The 16198-nt window shown below is 43.7% G+C and overlaps 2 protein-coding genes across 13 annotated transcripts in view; one reads left to right on the top strand and one right to left on the bottom strand.

Annotated features, from left to right (window-relative positions):
* Positions 1-485: 485 nt before the first annotated feature.
* irf10 (interferon regulatory factor 10) lies at positions 486-12693 on the top strand. Of its 2 annotated transcripts, XM_026995846.2 has the most exons (10): positions 486-786; positions 945-1127; positions 1701-1898; positions 2096-2285; positions 2439-2518; positions 2811-2850; positions 3344-3454; positions 6495-6881; positions 7258-7376; positions 10517-12693. In XM_026995846.2, the coding sequence occupies exons 3-10, from the start codon at positions 1725-1727 to the stop codon at positions 10580-10582; spliced, it is 1167 nt and encodes a 388-aa protein (XP_026851647.2). In that variant the 5' UTR covers positions 486-786; positions 945-1127; positions 1701-1724; the 3' UTR covers positions 10583-12693. The 2 variants fall into 2 exon arrangements, with proteins under 2 accessions (XP_026851647.2, XP_026851648.2); XM_026995847.2 differs by lacking the exons at positions 486-786; positions 945-1127 and having other exon boundaries at positions 1464-1898; positions 2439-2476.
* Positions 12694-12791: 98 nt separating this feature from the next.
* Positions 12792-16198, bottom strand: part of zmp:0000000926 (ataxin-1-like) — a 25038-nt gene continuing 21631 nt past the window's right edge. For all 11 annotated transcript variants that reach the window (XM_035522351.1, XM_035522349.1, XM_035522354.1 and 8 more), the window contains one exon: positions 12792-14362. In XM_035522351.1, the coding sequence (XP_035378244.1) occupies positions 13910-14362 (453 nt within the window). In that variant the 3' untranslated portion in view covers positions 12792-13909. The remainder of the gene's footprint in view (positions 14363-16198) is intronic.

The following is a 16198-nucleotide window of genomic DNA, read 5'->3' as shown; positions in this document are numbered from 1 at the left end:
ACAACTGGGCAGCTCTGTGGTTACATGGGTTAACAAAGATTTTGCCCCGTGAAAAACAAATACTTTCTCTTGTGTTTTTGCAAGCTGAATCCAAATATGATTTTAGCATTTCTCTATCACTCAGTTTTTTGTTCTAGTAAGATGGCAGCCCTCTATGTTGGCAGACTACTGCTAGACAATGAAGAGGGATTTTCCTGAGACCAAACATAAACAAAACTCATACACGTACAAGTTTGATTGTTGTTTTAAGTGTAGTAATGCTCTTATTCTAGAATAATTTACTATATCAATATAATTATTATACACTTTAATTGCTCTGTCACTTAAGAACCATGTATGATAGAAAAATTCTAAAAGCAGATTCAAATTAAGCATAAAAATGATGAGGTCCACTTGTTAGTCTGTGGACAATATATATATATATATATATATATATATATATATATATATATATATATATATATATATATATATATACACACACACACACACTTTAAACAGTACTTGGATTTTCATCAACACTTTTAACACACACACGTATTGCTGTAAGCTAAACTTCAGTGCAACAGCGCCCCATGCTGTTTCGCCTCTGACGCTCGGGAGCGTCTCTGCTGCTGGAAGCAGTCTGATGTTTAGCACGTTTAATAAAGTCTTCCGTCCTTGTGTGTCCTGAAGTTTAACGTCTTTTCTCTTTGTGTGTCCTGGTGTTTAACGTCTTTGGTCCTTGTTCTGGCTTCATCTCCGTATCAGATCCCCCAGCCTCCTGAGGACCATGTGGCTGTACAGGTGAGTTCACCCGAACACACACGAAATTTCCAGAAACCAAAACGGATTTCAGATGATCAGACTTTCTGTGAGAAGTAAATAAAAACGGCCCAACATTGAACTCTGTCTGCACCTGCCACTCGCTCTGATGAGAAACGTTCTTCACTTCTGTCCTGCAGTCGTCCAGCAGCTTGGGTTTCGTTTCTGCTTTTGGCCGGGACATGTGAACCTCTCGGATGACTAAAGCTGAGTTGCCGCAGCGCTGGAAACGCAAACAGAAACGCGAAGCAGAAGTGGCCGCTCGTGGGTAGCACCACTATGAGAAATGCACCCTGTGTGGCAGCATATGTCTGTTATTCTCGGTACGGGGGTATCCATCTTACTTTATATTAGTCTACTGGTAGACTATTATGCGTGAAATAAACTTAAATCTGTTATTCCCTGATATTTTAATTTAAACACGTATGTGGTGTTTTTCATGTGAACGCAAAACGTTCTTCTAATGGAAAAGAGGCCCAGCTGATGAATTTGCGCACGAATCCGATATTTGGTCTTGCTTTGTTTGGTCTATAAGCTGGTGGACTAAAGGCGGGTCTCTTCGGCATAAATGTCAAATGCTTTTTTTTTTCTTTTTTTTTTTCACGCAGGAAACCGAAAGGATTTAACTTCGTACTTTCACTTTTGCTATGAGAGCGCAGTAGATAATTAGAGACTTTACACCACACATGTGAGCATTCTCACATTGCAAAGGAAAAGGGAGTTTTAAAGGAATTTCGTGATGACTAACTTTATTAATAGTTTATAGTTTGATAGAAGTCAGGTTTTAAATATACGAAGTTAAAAAAAAACATTTGCGTGTAACTAATACCTAACTGTAGTTGGATCATGTGGCAACTTGTTTCAACTACTTCACCTTATTAATCGTCCCGTTTCAGGCTTCTTAAGACTTGCATTTAACGATGGACGAGAGCGGGAGAAACATGCGTCTGAGGGAGTGGTTAATTGCTCAGATTGACAGCGGAAAGTACGCGGGTCTTAGCTGGGAGAACCGCGAGAGGACGACGTTTAAAATCCCGTGGAAACACGCCGCGAAGCAGGACTACAGGCAGAGTGAGGACGCCGCGCTGTTCAAGGTGAGACAGCGTTCGGCAAGGCCGCATTCACCAACATCTCCTGTGGCTAAATTTCATATGTAGTCATTTTCTATGACCGATTCGTGCCTGTGAAGCGTACTGAGTGGAATGGACTCTCAGACATCTTAATTGTAATTAAAATGCAAAGTCTCTGTCTTTTTGTCTGTTCTCTCTCTCTCTCTCTCCACACACGCCAGGCCTGGGCTGTGTATAAAGGGAAGTTTCGCGAAGGCAGGGATAAGGCGGACCCTTCTGCATGGAAGACACGTCTCCGCTGTGCCCTCAATAAGAGCACAGACTTCCAGGAGGTCCCAGAGCGCAGTCAGTTGGACATCTCAGAGCCCTATAAAGTCTACCACATCGTGGAGGACACAGAGAGGCCTACAGGTAGGACCGCAGACCTCAAACTCTCTCTCTCTCTCTCTCTCTCTCTCTCTCTCTCTCTCTCTCTCTCTGCCCATCCTTCTTTCTCTCTTCAGTTTTCCATAACACGTTTAGAGAGTTGGACCAGAAACACACTTATTCTGTGCTCTTTCTCAGAAACCCTGGTGGGTTCACTGAAGACACATGTTAGTCAGGTGGGCAGACTTCTGAAAGATCCACAGAATGTCCTCACGCAGGTAATACAGAGTCAAAAAATACTACCTTGCAGGTTCTACAAAAGGGCTGAAGCACTGGAAATCCCCATTGAAACAGAACCGGAAATGAGGCTTTTCTGACATCTAGTGGACAAATGTAGACAGCACTACCAAACTTAAGTGTGTATTAATAAGATGTGTCTGTGTGCTTTTGGGAAGTGACATGTGCTTCTATCTAAATTGCGTGTCAAATTGTTGTAGAGTGTGTAAGTAATGATTTGTGCAGCCACGCTCCTAGGAAACTAGTTCTGACTTTCTCTTGATCTCATTGTAGGATGGTGTATACGGTGAATCAAACTGCAAGCACTCAAATGGTCAGTGCCCATATTTTCTCACCATCACATGAGGAATGTTTTTCACTGTTGTTTCATCTTCTCCTAAGGAGCCCTAGAAGCACCTGAAAATTTTCGTCTGATTGACTATGCTAATGTATGCTAATTTAAGCAAATTCCCACACTTTAATAGAAGTCAGATTATATCTAAGGCATATACAAGTATATAGTGCAGAGTGGAATTATACATCATGTGTTAACAGAGCGACTAGAGACTAGAGCAAAGCCTAACTTTCCTCACGTATAGTAATACAAGTCTGGTGTGTGTGTGTGTGTGTGTGTGTGTCTCTCTCTCTCTCTCTTTGTGTCTGTGTGTGTGTGCCTCACTCTGTATGTGTGTGTGTCTGTGTGTGTGTGTGTGTCTCTGTGTGTGTCTCTCTCTCTCTCTCTCTCTCTCTCTGCATTTGTGTGTGTGTCTGTGTGTGTCTCTCTCTCTCTCTCACACTCTGCGTGTGTGTATGTTTGTTTTCTGCAGAGAGACCAGTGGACAGGAGGTTGGTTGTCCATGCCAGCTACAGTGCTCCTGCTTACGAGAGCCCTAGTCCAGTCTCTGTCTCTCTGCTCCCCAATCTGGGCCAGATCTCAGGTGAGCAGGCCACTGCAAGGCTAGGCTAACAAATGAACTCATCACGAGAAGCCTATTCTTATGGCCAACTTTATGGTGGTTGATGTGAAATAAGGTATATATCTGTGGCCAACATTATCAGACACCGAGTTTAAAGTAAGAAGTGAAATATCTCCTGAAATGTGTAGTGTGTCATTAAAAACAAACAAACAAAAAACAAAACTTTAACAGGCTGTGCTAGCTCAGTGCTTCAGGTACTTGACTTATACTCAGAAGGTTGCTGGTTCAAGTCCCACCACTGCCAGGCTGCCACTGTTGGGCCCCTGAGCAAGACCCTTAACCCTCAATTACTCAAGTTGTGTTCTGTCAGATTTGTAAGTTGCTTTGGATAAACGTGTTGGCTAAATGGAAATGAATCTATATAAACATGTTATCAAAAAAGACAAAACTAACTAAGAAAAATATTATCAAGATATGATTTTTGTTATCCTTTATTCAGTTTGAAAGAACAAAATCAGACTAACCTGTGATTCATTAGAAATCACTTTGATTTGATGTAAGTCTGATTTCTGATGAATCACAGTTCAGTCTCCAAAAACCCTGGTATCTCTTCTTCAACGGTGTGAAAAGTTATCTAGAAGTTTACTGCTCATCACAAAGTCAAGAGCCTTCCAGGTCATGGTGGACAGAAGAACGTTGAAGACCGAACCCTGCGACAGTCGGTTTGAAACGAGAAGGAGCCGCATACAACGTCCAGAGAACCTCTGGCTGGTGGGGAGACATCTGGAGTGGTGCTCCCCTGACGCCACACACCCACAGGGAAGAAAGATGAGAGGGACCCGCAGATAAAACAATGTACACAGACGAACCACAATCCTTCTGGGGAAATGGCCAACAGACAGATGACAAGTAGTAGTGGTCAGACGCTACTGTTATATTAATAGTTTACTCAAGTTAGGACATAATTAAACAAGACACAAATATTTCTGCCTTTAATCCTTCATCAGTAATTGTGTCCTGAGTGAAATTAACTATTAATATACAAGCGCTGTCCAACCTCCACAGATCCAGCATGTCAAAACTATTTCTTAAAAGAGAGAGTAGCCTTATACTGTACTATACTACACTACACTAATACTTTAGCATACTGTACTATACTGATACTGTGCTATACTAATACTGCACTATTCCACACTGCACTGTACTATACTACACTAATACTTTAACATTATACTGTACTAATGCTGTACTATACTAATACTGCACTATACAAATACTGAACTATTCTACACTACACTGTACTATACTACACCATACTAATATGTTAACATACCATACTATACTAATGCTGTACTATACTAATACTGCACTACACTGATACTGTACTATTCACTGCGCTGTACTATGCTACACCATACTGATACTTTAACATATTGCACTTTACTAATACTGTACTATGCTACACTACACTGTACTATACAACACTATACAAAACTATACAAATACTTTAGCATACTAATATTGTGCTATACTGCACTACACTGTACTATATAATATACTAATACTACACTATACTAATGCTGTGCTATTGTACTGTATTATACTATACTGTGCTAACACTTTACCATACTATACTATACTATGCTAGTATTGTACTATACTATGCTATTACTTTAACAAACTGAACTATAGCAATACTGTACTATACTACACTGTGCTACACTGCACTAAGACTTTACTATACTGTACCATACTGTGCTACACTAATACTGCACTATACTATGCTAGTGCTGTGCTATAACTGCTGTACTATATGGTGCTATATACTACGCTAATATGTTAACATACTGTACTATGCTACACTATACTGCACTGTACAATGCTATACTAATACTTAAACATATTGTACTATGCTAATGCTGCAATATACTATACTAATACTGTACTACACTACACTAATACTTTACCATACCGTACTATACTAATACTGTGTTGTGTACTATACGGTACTGCACTGTACTTTATTATACTATGCTAATACAGCACTGTACTATACTAACGTGGTGCTATAATCGCCGTACGCTATGGTGCTATATAGTACTGTATTATACCATACTACACGAAGGCTGTGCTATAATTGCGGTGCTATATGGTGCTGTATATAGCACTGTATTATATTGTACTATGCTGCTATTTTGCTGTGCTGTACTATGCTATAATATACAGTGCTATGCTAGTACTGCACTATACTATACTAGACTATAGTATACTAGATTATGTACAGGTGCAACAACAAAAAAAAGGTGTTCAGAAAAGGTCCTATAGCAGGAAAGGGCACATCAGAAGTCCACAAGGTTGAGAAGAAAACACTGTGTTTGAAACCATCCTGAATTCGGCTGAGAGTCTTTGGAGAGAGCTGAAATAATGAGAACTGAAACCCTACAAACACTGAAGAACTTGAAAGAACCACAGCAGTTCTTGGAACCTCAGGAGGAACTACCGGCTCACAGGTGCAAGACTTTGGGGTCTGTAACTGTCCCCAAAGATTATACAAGCAAGCATCAGGGAAGAGTTTCCTGTCTATGTCATGGATGATGTTTCTGCCTTTAAATGTGCATGATGAAAGGTCATCATTTTTGTTGAAAGCTTTTGAATACTATTAAAATATTGAAATGATTCCAGGTTGGTACGTATCCATTTATTTCTGAAGATATTGACCTTGACGTATAAAAGAGTGAAGAGAGGAGGTAATATTGACCACAACTGTATGAATGTCCACAAAGGAGATGTCCCAGCTCAGTGTTTACAAATCACTGCAGTGTAACAGTCCTGCTGTAAATGTCCCACATTTTCAAAGCATTTCCTTTGATCTGAGATCTGTACTCTTATGGATGCAGTCTGGTAAATGGTAAGAGTGCTAGACATTTAATCTCAGAAAGAGAGTAGTTTTGCTTCTATCCTCAGATTTGATCATGGAAGGAATGTCATTTTGTTGTAATTATTTGTGATTTTCTTCTCAATGTGTGTGCGTGTGTGTGTGTGTGTTTGTGTGTGTGTATAGATTTTAGACTGCAGGTGTGTTTGCTCTACCATGGTCTCCTAGTGCAGAAGGTGATCAGCAGTTCTCCCGAGGGCTGTTTCATCTTGCAGGGCTCGGCCCCGGTGGGGAGTGAGCGGATCTACGGCCCCTGCGCGGCGCACAAGCTCTTCTTCCCCCGGGTGGACGTCACGCCCCTGCCCCTGGGCATCGGCCAGGCTATGAGCTGCCTGCTGCCCCACCTGGAGAAAGGTGTGCTGGTGTGGGTGGCCCCCGACGGTGTGTTCATCAAACGCTTCTGCCAGGGCAGGGTGTACTGGTATGGCCCTCTGGCACAGTACAGCAACAAGCCCAACAAGCTGGAGAGAGAGCGCACCTGCAAGCTCCTGGACATACACATCTTTCTGCAAGGTGAGGGGGAGGAGCTAAGGCCCATGGGGGGAGGGGCTAGGGGACACTGGGAGGGGCTAGGGGGAATGTGGTAGGGCACCAGCCATACACAGAGAACTCATGCCTAATTCCATTTTCTAATCACTTGTTATTAATTAGGTTCCGTGTGAGAAGGAGTACTATGTTACGTTACTTGCATAAGGTAGTCTTATGTTAGGTCACTTGTGTAATGTAGTAGCGTATAATCAGTGCTATCTGTGTAGCACTGGGCATGGCCATCTGTTCTTTTAACAGGCGCAGTCAGCAATCCTTAAGTGAAGAAGCATGAGAGACGAGTCCTGTCGTCTCCCACGCTAGCTCACTAATGTGACCTATATGATCTATGTCCTTTCTGCAGAGTTACATCGCTACCTACAGGGTGGAGGACCAAGGCCACGCTACGAGATTGACCTGTGCTTCGGAGAGGAGTTTCCTGATGCCACACAACCAAAGAGCAAGAAACTGATCACAGCACAGGTATCTGTTTAAGAAACGTGTGTGGCCGAAGGAGTGGGTTAGCGTGTTTGGCTGATGACATGGTCTATTCTTAAACCCCTTGAGGGAGAAGTGCTGGGGTAAGTTTATATTTCATTCACATAAAGGACTTTAAAATGGTTTGGGGGTGATTTTCTCAAACTCTTAGTCTTAGAGTTACACACAGTGCAAAAATTATGTCTTGAAATTATACCCTGTTGAATTCTATGGAAGCTAAGTATTTTGACCACATCTGTAAGTTTAAAAGCAAGTGTACTCATGCCATTCTACACCACTCTACTCAAAAATATATATTTTTGAGGTTTAACCCTGAAATGATCCTGTAACATTTGCTTGAACTCATCGGCTAACTACCAAAGCCTTTCACAATTCAGGTGTACTAGGACAGAAACACAAACATTACATTTACTACATTTACCACATCAGCCCATGACCTCGGTGTACCCAACTGCTCTCTCCACAATACATACTTTACTGTAGGACAGTTCATTTCAGGAATTTGAAATGTCTTTTTGAAATCCTTTTCTGTGTGGTGGAACAATTCAGTCAAATGGAGTTATCATGAAAATCATTCATTGCCAAGGCAAAGTTGAGTGATAAAAGGAATATAAATGAAAGAACATTCACCGGACCATTTTATGCAAGACAATTTACAATTGAGGGTTCAGGGTCTTGCTCAGGGGCCCAACAGTGGCAACCTGTTAGGTGGGGGGACTTGAACCAGCAACCTTCTGATTACAAGTCAAGTAACTGAAACACAGTATAGTAGCTTGCGTAGTTATGTATTGCCTTTCTCAGTACAGGTTGGTGGTTGGTGTGTTCGCCTCTCAGCTCTAGAGTCTCGGGTTCTAGTCAGTACCTGCGTGGAGTTTCCATGTTCTGTCTGTGTGTTTCCTCCACAAGTCCAAAAACATGGAGGTTATGTTGACTGGATATTCTAAACTCTCCTGTATGAATGTGACCTGTGTGCATATATGTCCAGTGATGGTTGGTGTATGTGTGTGTGTATGTGTGTGTGTGTGTCCAGTCATGGTTGGTGCTGTGTGTGTGTGTGTCCAGTGGTGGTTGGTGCTGTGTGTGTATCCAGTGGTGGTTGGTGCTGTGTGTGTATCCAGTGGTGGCTGGTGTTGTGTGTGTATCCAGTGGTGGTTGGTGCCACTGTTGGGCCCCCTGGTGCTGTGTGTGTATCCAGTGGTGGTTGGTGCTGTGTGTGTGTGTGTGTCCAGTGGCGGTTGGTGCTGTGTGTGTATCCAGTGGCGGTCGGTGCTGTGTGTGTATCCAGTGGTGGTCGGTGCTGTGTGTGTATCCAGTGGTGGTCGGTGCTGTGTGTGTATCCAGTGGCGGTTGGTGCTGTGGGTGTATCCAGTGGCGGTCGGTGCTGTGGGTGTATCCAGTGGCGGTCGGTGCTGTGGGTGTATCCAGTGGCGGTCGGTGCTGTGGGTGTATCCAGTGGCGGTCGGTGCTGTGTGTGTATCCAGTGGCGGTCGGTGCTGTGTGTGTATCCAGTGGCGGTCGGTGCTGTGTGTGTATCCAGTGGCGGTTGGTGCTGTGTGTGTATCCAGTGGTGGCTGGTGTTGTGTGTGTATCCAGTGGTGGTTGGTGCCACTGTTGGGCCCCCTGGTGCTGTGTGTGTATCCAGTGGTGGTTGGTGCTGTGTGTGTGTGTGTGTCCAGTGGCGGTTGGTGCTGTGTGTGTATCCAGTGGCGGTCGGTGCTGTGTGTGTATCCAGTGGTGGTCGGTGCTGTGTGTGTATCCAGTGGTGGTCGGTGCTGTGTGTGTATCCAGTGGCGGTTGGTGCTGTGTGTGTATCCAGTGGCGGTTGGTGCTGTGGGTGTATCCAGTGGCGGTCGGTGCTGTGGGTGTATCCAGTGGCGGTCGGTGCTGTGGGTGTATCCAGTGGCGGTTGGTGCTGTGTGTGTATCCAGTGGTGGCTGGTGTTGTGTGTGTATCCAGTGGTGGTTGGTGCCACTGTTGGGCCCCCTGGTGCTGTATGTGTATCCAGTGGTGGTTGGTGCTGTGTGTGTATCCAGTGGTGGTTGGTGTTGTGTGTGTATCCAGTGGTGGTTGGTGCCACTGTTGGGCCCCCTGGTGCTGTGTGTGTATCCAGTGGCGGTCGGTGCTGTGTGTGTATCCAGTGGCGGTCGGTGCTGTGTGTGTATCCAGTGGCGGTCGGTGCTGTGTGTGTATCCAGTGGCGGTCGGTGCTGTGTGTGTATCCAGTGGCGGTCGGTGCTGTGGGTGTATCCAGTGGCGGTCGGTGCTGTGGGTGTATCCAGTGGCGGTCGGTGCTGTGGGTCTATCCAGTGGCGGTTGGTGCTATGGGTGTATCCAGTGGCGGTTGGTGCTGTGTGTGTATCCAGTGGTGGTTGGTGCTGTGTGTGTATCCAGTGGCGGTTGGTGCTGTGTCCTGGTCTGAACCGGCTCCCCTTCCCCTACACTGGTGCAGTCCCCCAGGGGGCTGTGGTTTCTGATCGAGAGTACGCTGTATGCAAATTGGCTACTGCTTCTCATCAGTGAGCTGATTACTTTCTGTAAAGTGTCCTCGAGTCTGAGAAAGGTGCTGTACAAAAATGTAACTAATAATAATAGACGCAACACATACAATTAATCAATTGTAAATTATGTTGCATCGACTGTTTCGTTTGTGACATCAAACACAGCAAACACTTATTATGTAATTTTTAAATATAATGGCTCTGGTAGTCTATAAAGGTTTTGAATTGAAGGCAGTGGTTCTGATTGGCTATAAAGGTTCTGAATTGACTGTAATGGCTCTGATAGGCTATAAAGGTTCTGAATTGACTGTAATGGCCCTGATTGGCTATAAAGGTTCTCCTTAATTAAAGGTTTTGTCCTACCTGGGTGTTGCATCTCTTTGGCCTTTTAAAAAGCCCTACCATGCTGCGTGCAGCCAGCAGAGGGAGCCACAGCATAGCTGTAGTGTTATAAGCAGAACTGATGGACTGTGCCTGTTACCTCACTTCGATCTAAGGTGCTTTACTGGCTTGACAAATAATAGCACATTTATATTGCCAAAGCTTGGGTAGCGTCACGGGAGAGTATTAAAGAATTCTCCTTCTTTTTCTTCTCTCTCTCCCTCCCTCCCTCTCTTCCTGAATGCAGGTGGTGCCCCTATTCGCCCACGAGCTCCTGGTGCAGCTCAAGCTGGTTAAAGGTGAAGATAAGTAATGTTCAGGCATATGGCAGCAGCCAGCAGAGAGAAGACCAGCTCCAGCCATCCTCACTGTTGTGGCCAGAAGACAAGCGGAGGCACAGCGGACACGTGTATCCACACCACAGGCTTAAGCAACACTCCGGCTTCCAGCAATGAAAGGAAAACCGCAGGGCGGAATTATACCCCCCCCCCCCACACACACACACGTTTTGTTTCCTATTCACTTACAGAATCAACACAATTTTAAAATGAATTATGAAACTACATTTCTAGCAGAGCAGCTAGAAATGAGATCTGGTTCAAGACCCAGGAAGTATCTGTACTGTAATATATGTCACTCTGGATGAGAGCGTCTGTTAAATGCTGTGCATATAAACACGCGAGGGTTATGCAGTATGCTACAATTCTAGTCAAGAACATGGGAGAGACAGTCTAGAACGTGGCATTGAGATGTTCTACACGGAGACTTTTGCTGGAACATTTCACAATATCCAAAGCCACATTATTTACTGGGCAGTTAACAACAACCAAATCCATGGAATCTATACTGGCACCTAGTGGCCTGGATATTTTAAACATGGCTGTCTCATGCAGGGGACCCATGCTACGCAGCGTAAACATTTGAGGTTCATTTGAGGACTACAAAGCAATTTGATTCTTCATCTCTTGTGAGCTGCACTTTCCGGAAGAGAATCACCGTCATAAATACTGTTTGCTGCGTTTTGGTGGTAATGACTTATTGCTCCTTTAAGTCACCAGGATTCTATTGTCTGCATCCGTGTTTGATGCCATGCACGTACACATCTGAGAGCCATGGCTCAGAGCACGCGTCATTTGTACGAACACCAAGGCTAACTAAATCAATCCAAGCACCATTGGCTAGCATTAATGTTATCTGACCAGCTGACCTAGCTAACGACGTTGTCTCGGTTTGTTCCCTGTGGTCACATTTCCGTTCAGGTGATTTTTTAAACAAAGATTGCTTTGGCACTTTATAGCGCTTATTGATATAACCTGTCTGTAAGGTTTTAAGGAAGAATTTTTACCAGCAATTATTGTTCCCATTTCCTATATTGAGATTCATTTTTAAGTGCTAAAGCAATTTTCGTAAAAAAAATTACTTGAATGAAAGAATAGGCAATGTTAGTCAACACTGATCAATTCTAGTTCCACACAGAAGTCCTACTCTTTGACATTTTTATAGATGGGAGGGGTTTGGGCAATAGGACACTAGCGTTTCCGCATCTGACAAACTCAAATCATTACAAAGTGGCCATTTTCCTTTTCCCAAATCCCCTGTCGGAACACTGCATGTGTCGGGGAATTGGCTCTGAGTGTTAGGAACAAAACCTCCGTCAGCCTTACCTGGCAGAAGGACTGCCCATTTTAGAACGGGGGCGGGGTCTGACAAAATGAATGAGTGAGTTATTGGACATTGGAAAGGACACTGGACACACTTTGTATATGGACCTTGACTGCCCAGAAGCACAATATGATGCTCACTGGAAAGAAATCCCAGCTTTAGCTTCTCTGGGTCTTTAGTGTATAGCCTAAGTGTAACATTTATTTTGCCTTTAACTGTGATTTATTTTTTTAAAAACCCGTAGGAATGTCAGTCAAATGTAGCCTATCATGTTAAAGGAATATGCCAGGTAAAGATGCCAATGTAACTAGCAATGAATAAAAGAGAACTTGCATCAGTTAGCTTCATACAAATGACATCATGTAAATGACATCACACACATGAAAATGACATCGTGTAAATGACATCACACACATGACGTTAATGACATCATGTCGTCTGGTGACTACAGTTCTTCCTGCAAGTTAACTGTATTAGCATGAGTGGTTGAGCTAATCCTTTCAAAAATGATCATTACTCTTATTAACTTTTGTTTTTCTTAATGTTGGTCTCTTGTTTACATTAAAGACTAGACACATTCATGACTCAAAGGAACCTTGGTTAGAAAATGAAAAAAGTATTCAAAGCAACCTAAGCAATGTAACTGGAAAATCTAGTATAAAATCGTTTCTACACACACACACACACACACACACACACACACACACACACACATATATATGCTCCAATATTACTTCTTGCTGCAAAAGTTACAACCTCAACCTCATTTATTTATTTAATTGATCAACAAATTGTTTAACTGCTTTTCTTTAATCTGTCTTAAGGTTTTCATAAATGTAATAAATCTCGTTCCATATAAATCTATAAAGCCTTCTTTTATTTCTAGCGAACACTGTAATACAGTCTCACAATTTTAAAAATATACAATTTTATAGCTATACATTTATAAAGAAAAAAAAATAACATTCTTTTCCTGGAAAAAGAACAACAACAAAAACAAACCGTAAAAGAAAACCCCTAAAGTGAGAGAGTGTGCTTGATCAAGAATGAATACCCGTATCTGAGGTCAAAATACTTCCCCTAAGTTTTATTATCCCAGCTCTTGAACATACAGAAACAAAAAGAAACAAAAACAAAACAACAAAAACCAAAACAAGCACGTCGTGAGGTCAAAGGCCCCCTCGCGCGTCACCTTCCAGTGTGTTGTTAGCACCGTTAAACTCTCCTACATGGACGATCACGGAAAAACACCCACGGACGTCTGCGCTTGCGTCCGCCTGTCGCGCTGGCGGGCAGTAGGGATTGTTTATCTCTTTCTTTCCACCATTAGTGTCGTTTCCCTTGTAAGAACACACTGGAGTGTGACGCTGAAGGCGTTGACCCCGCGCTGACCCCACGCTGACCCCACGCTGAAAAGCTTGGCTAAAGGTTGCAGATACATTCACTCTACCTGCCAGGCAGAAGACCAGAGCTTAGTTTGTAAGCATGAAATAAAACTGCATTACAAAAGGAACCATTAACCTTAGATTTGTTTTTGTTTTTTTTAGCATATTCATATAACACCTGTAATAAGATATATTCATATATTTATATATTTGTTTTTTTTCCCCATCCAATGTTATTTACTTTATAATACTGAGTTAAAAGAGAGATACCCTGCAGAAAACACTGTCGGTAGGCATAGGACGATCATTACTAAAACAGACAGAACTGCGTGATGTCAAAGGTCATTCTGATTGTCTCACATAAAGACGGACAGTTTCGCTGTGCATTTTGGGCTTCACTAGCACTTTGTATTTACCCCCAGCCTCCCCGTCAACGCCTGCATTACCCGATAGACAACAAGAGGGGAGGACAGTTTCCATGGCTCTTCCAGAGTAACCACGAGGTCACGAAAGGTCAGTCTGTATTGAAACCCTTGCGCCTGACGGTGAGCGCGGGCGATTGTGATTGGTGGGTGTGAGCTGTGCAGACACTCCTACTGTCTCACTCGCTTCCTGCTTTGAGGTAAATCCAGGCAGGTCCCTTCCCCCGTCCGCAGGTCTGGGGCGGACCAGCGTCTCTTGCGGGGGCGCGGCCGCCCCTGAGTTGCGCTCGGCGGATCACAGGGAAGGGGCGGAGCCGGCAGAGGAGGCGGGGGCCGGGCAGGGGGCGGAGGCATCCTCTGCGATTTGTTCGTGCCAGGCTCCGCCCCTGCGGAGGAGCGGACGTAGGGACGAGCCGGCGAGCCGGTCTGCGCGCGGCCGGCGGTGACCCCGGCGGTGCTTGGGCAAGGTGAGGTGGGCATCGGAGTCAGCGCCAGGCATACGTCACCCACGCTGAGCTGGCGACAGGGTAACCTGTACAGCTGGGCACTTCTCTGAGGGTTGCAAGAAGACCAGCCTCGGTCCCGCACGAAAAACGGATACTCCTCTAAAACTGTGAGCAATTCCTGCCAAAACAAAAACACACATAAACTTGCATCAGGCGGACTGTTAGCAGTGTGTGCCAGCTGAGACCTGGTGCCATCCCTACTGGCTTTAACGAACAGAAAAACCGGAAATAGCACCTTGTGCGTCTCGCTGAATATAGAACGCCTGATCTTAGCTTCAGCTTGTTTACACTTTTCTCTTTTAAAGTTTATTTGTGTAACAATTTTTACACTCAACGTTCTCACAAAACCCAGGCACAGATGTCTGAAGAGTGGGTGACTCGAGATGCACCAGGACAGAACCCCATCTTCTAAACACAGACCTGGATAAACTAGAAACATTCGGAGACGATGGAATGACGTAGCTTGTGTTTTGTAGTGTTGATGCAGCGCCGACTCGGAAACCAAAAACTCTAAACAGAGCACCAAGGCATTAACCACTGCCCAGTATCCCCACGCTTACCAAAACTGATCAGCCGTTAGACCAACTGCAGATTCAGGTGTGATTAAAGAACGCAATCAGGTGCGATCAAACAGGAAGAACCAGGTGTGTGTAGAAATAAGGGGGGGAAAAAATTTTTTAAAATCATGTAATTTCCCGCACAATCAAAATAAAGCCTCAAAATGAAAGAAGCAGACAACAAACTTGCTCTCAGGGGAAGGATGTGTGAGTCAAGCCGGCGTAGATTGACCACAGTATTGCATGGACTGGCATGTTCTCCATTAGTGACGGTGTATGACTGGGTGATTTTTATAGGCCCAGGAATACAAGTCAAGTAACATGGCGAAGGTTGTTCGGGCACAGAGATTGTAAGGCATTCCCTAAACTGCTGGCTCACATCAAAAGAAGTAACACCTAAAGTCTTTGAAGAGATCAAAAGGGAAAAACAGAGAACATAAAAACACAGCGATGGCTTGTTTAAGTGTTACATTACTTATCATGGACAGGATTTGGGCTTGTTAGTCTGCGTGCCAGCACACATCTTTTATGATTATTGGCAGTGTGTCAACAAGCTGACACACTGCCAATTCAAAGTGTTTTACACAGACGGAAAAGAACTAAATAAAGCTCTTTCCACATCCATCTCTTCAGTAAGAGTTCTGCTAGAAGCTTTGTATTTACACAGAAAATCTGAAAATTAAATGTGATTGATTTAAATTGAAAAGAAATCATATTATTTATTTTCAATAATAATAAAATAAATGAAGAGAGGAAAAAATTAAAAGAGTAAAAGTATAAAATAACAAAATAAACAAACACACGCATACACACACACACACACACACACACACACACACACACACACACACACACACACACACACACACACACATCATGATGCCAGTACATAGTGCCTGGATTTAAAACTGTTCTGGCCTGGATTTAAACATATCTAGCCTAGATTGAAAACCGTTCTGGACTGGATTTAAACTGTTCAAGCCTGGATTTAAAATGTGTTACATTCGAGGCACATGTAAGCTGGACAGGGAGTTGGTTCCAGTTCCAGCTATGTGTAGCATAACATCTAAATGCTGGTTCATCCTGTTGGGTTTCAGTTCTGGGTTTTACACGCTGGCCTGCATCCATGGATCTACACGCTGGCCTGTGTCCATGGATCTACACGCTGGCCTGCGTCCATGGATCTAATAGGTTTACACTCTATGGGCAGACCTGAGACGTGTTCTGGCCTAAACCAGTTCCAGATTTATAGATTAGTACTAGTGCTTTAAAATCAGTTCTATGATTGATTGGAAATCAGTATAGAACCAATTTAGATGAAGAATGTGCTCTGTTCTCTTGGATACGTTGTAGCTGTTGTATTTTGTGGGACGTCCAGTTAGGAGACCCTTACAGTA

This window comes from Electrophorus electricus, chromosome 24, assembly GCF_013358815.1.
Source record: "Electrophorus electricus isolate fEleEle1 chromosome 24, fEleEle1.pri, whole genome shotgun sequence".
In the NCBI taxonomy this organism is placed as follows: Eukaryota; Metazoa; Chordata; class Actinopteri; order Gymnotiformes; family Gymnotidae; genus Electrophorus; species Electrophorus electricus.
This window is presented reverse-complemented; position numbering and strand designations above follow the sequence as displayed.

Coding starts and splice junctions, on each gene's coding strand:
- irf10 (XM_026995846.2), top strand. CDS start 1,725: ATGGACGAGAGCGGGAGAAACATGCGTCTGAGGGAGTGGTTAATTGCT. Junction 2,519..2,810: donor CACAGAATGTCCTCACGCAG/GTAATACAGAGT, acceptor ATCTCATTGTAG/GATGGTGTATACGGTGAATC. Junction 7,377..10,516: donor AGAAACTGATCACAGCACAG/GTATCTGTTTAA, acceptor TCCTGAATGCAG/GTGGTGCCCCTATTCGCCCA.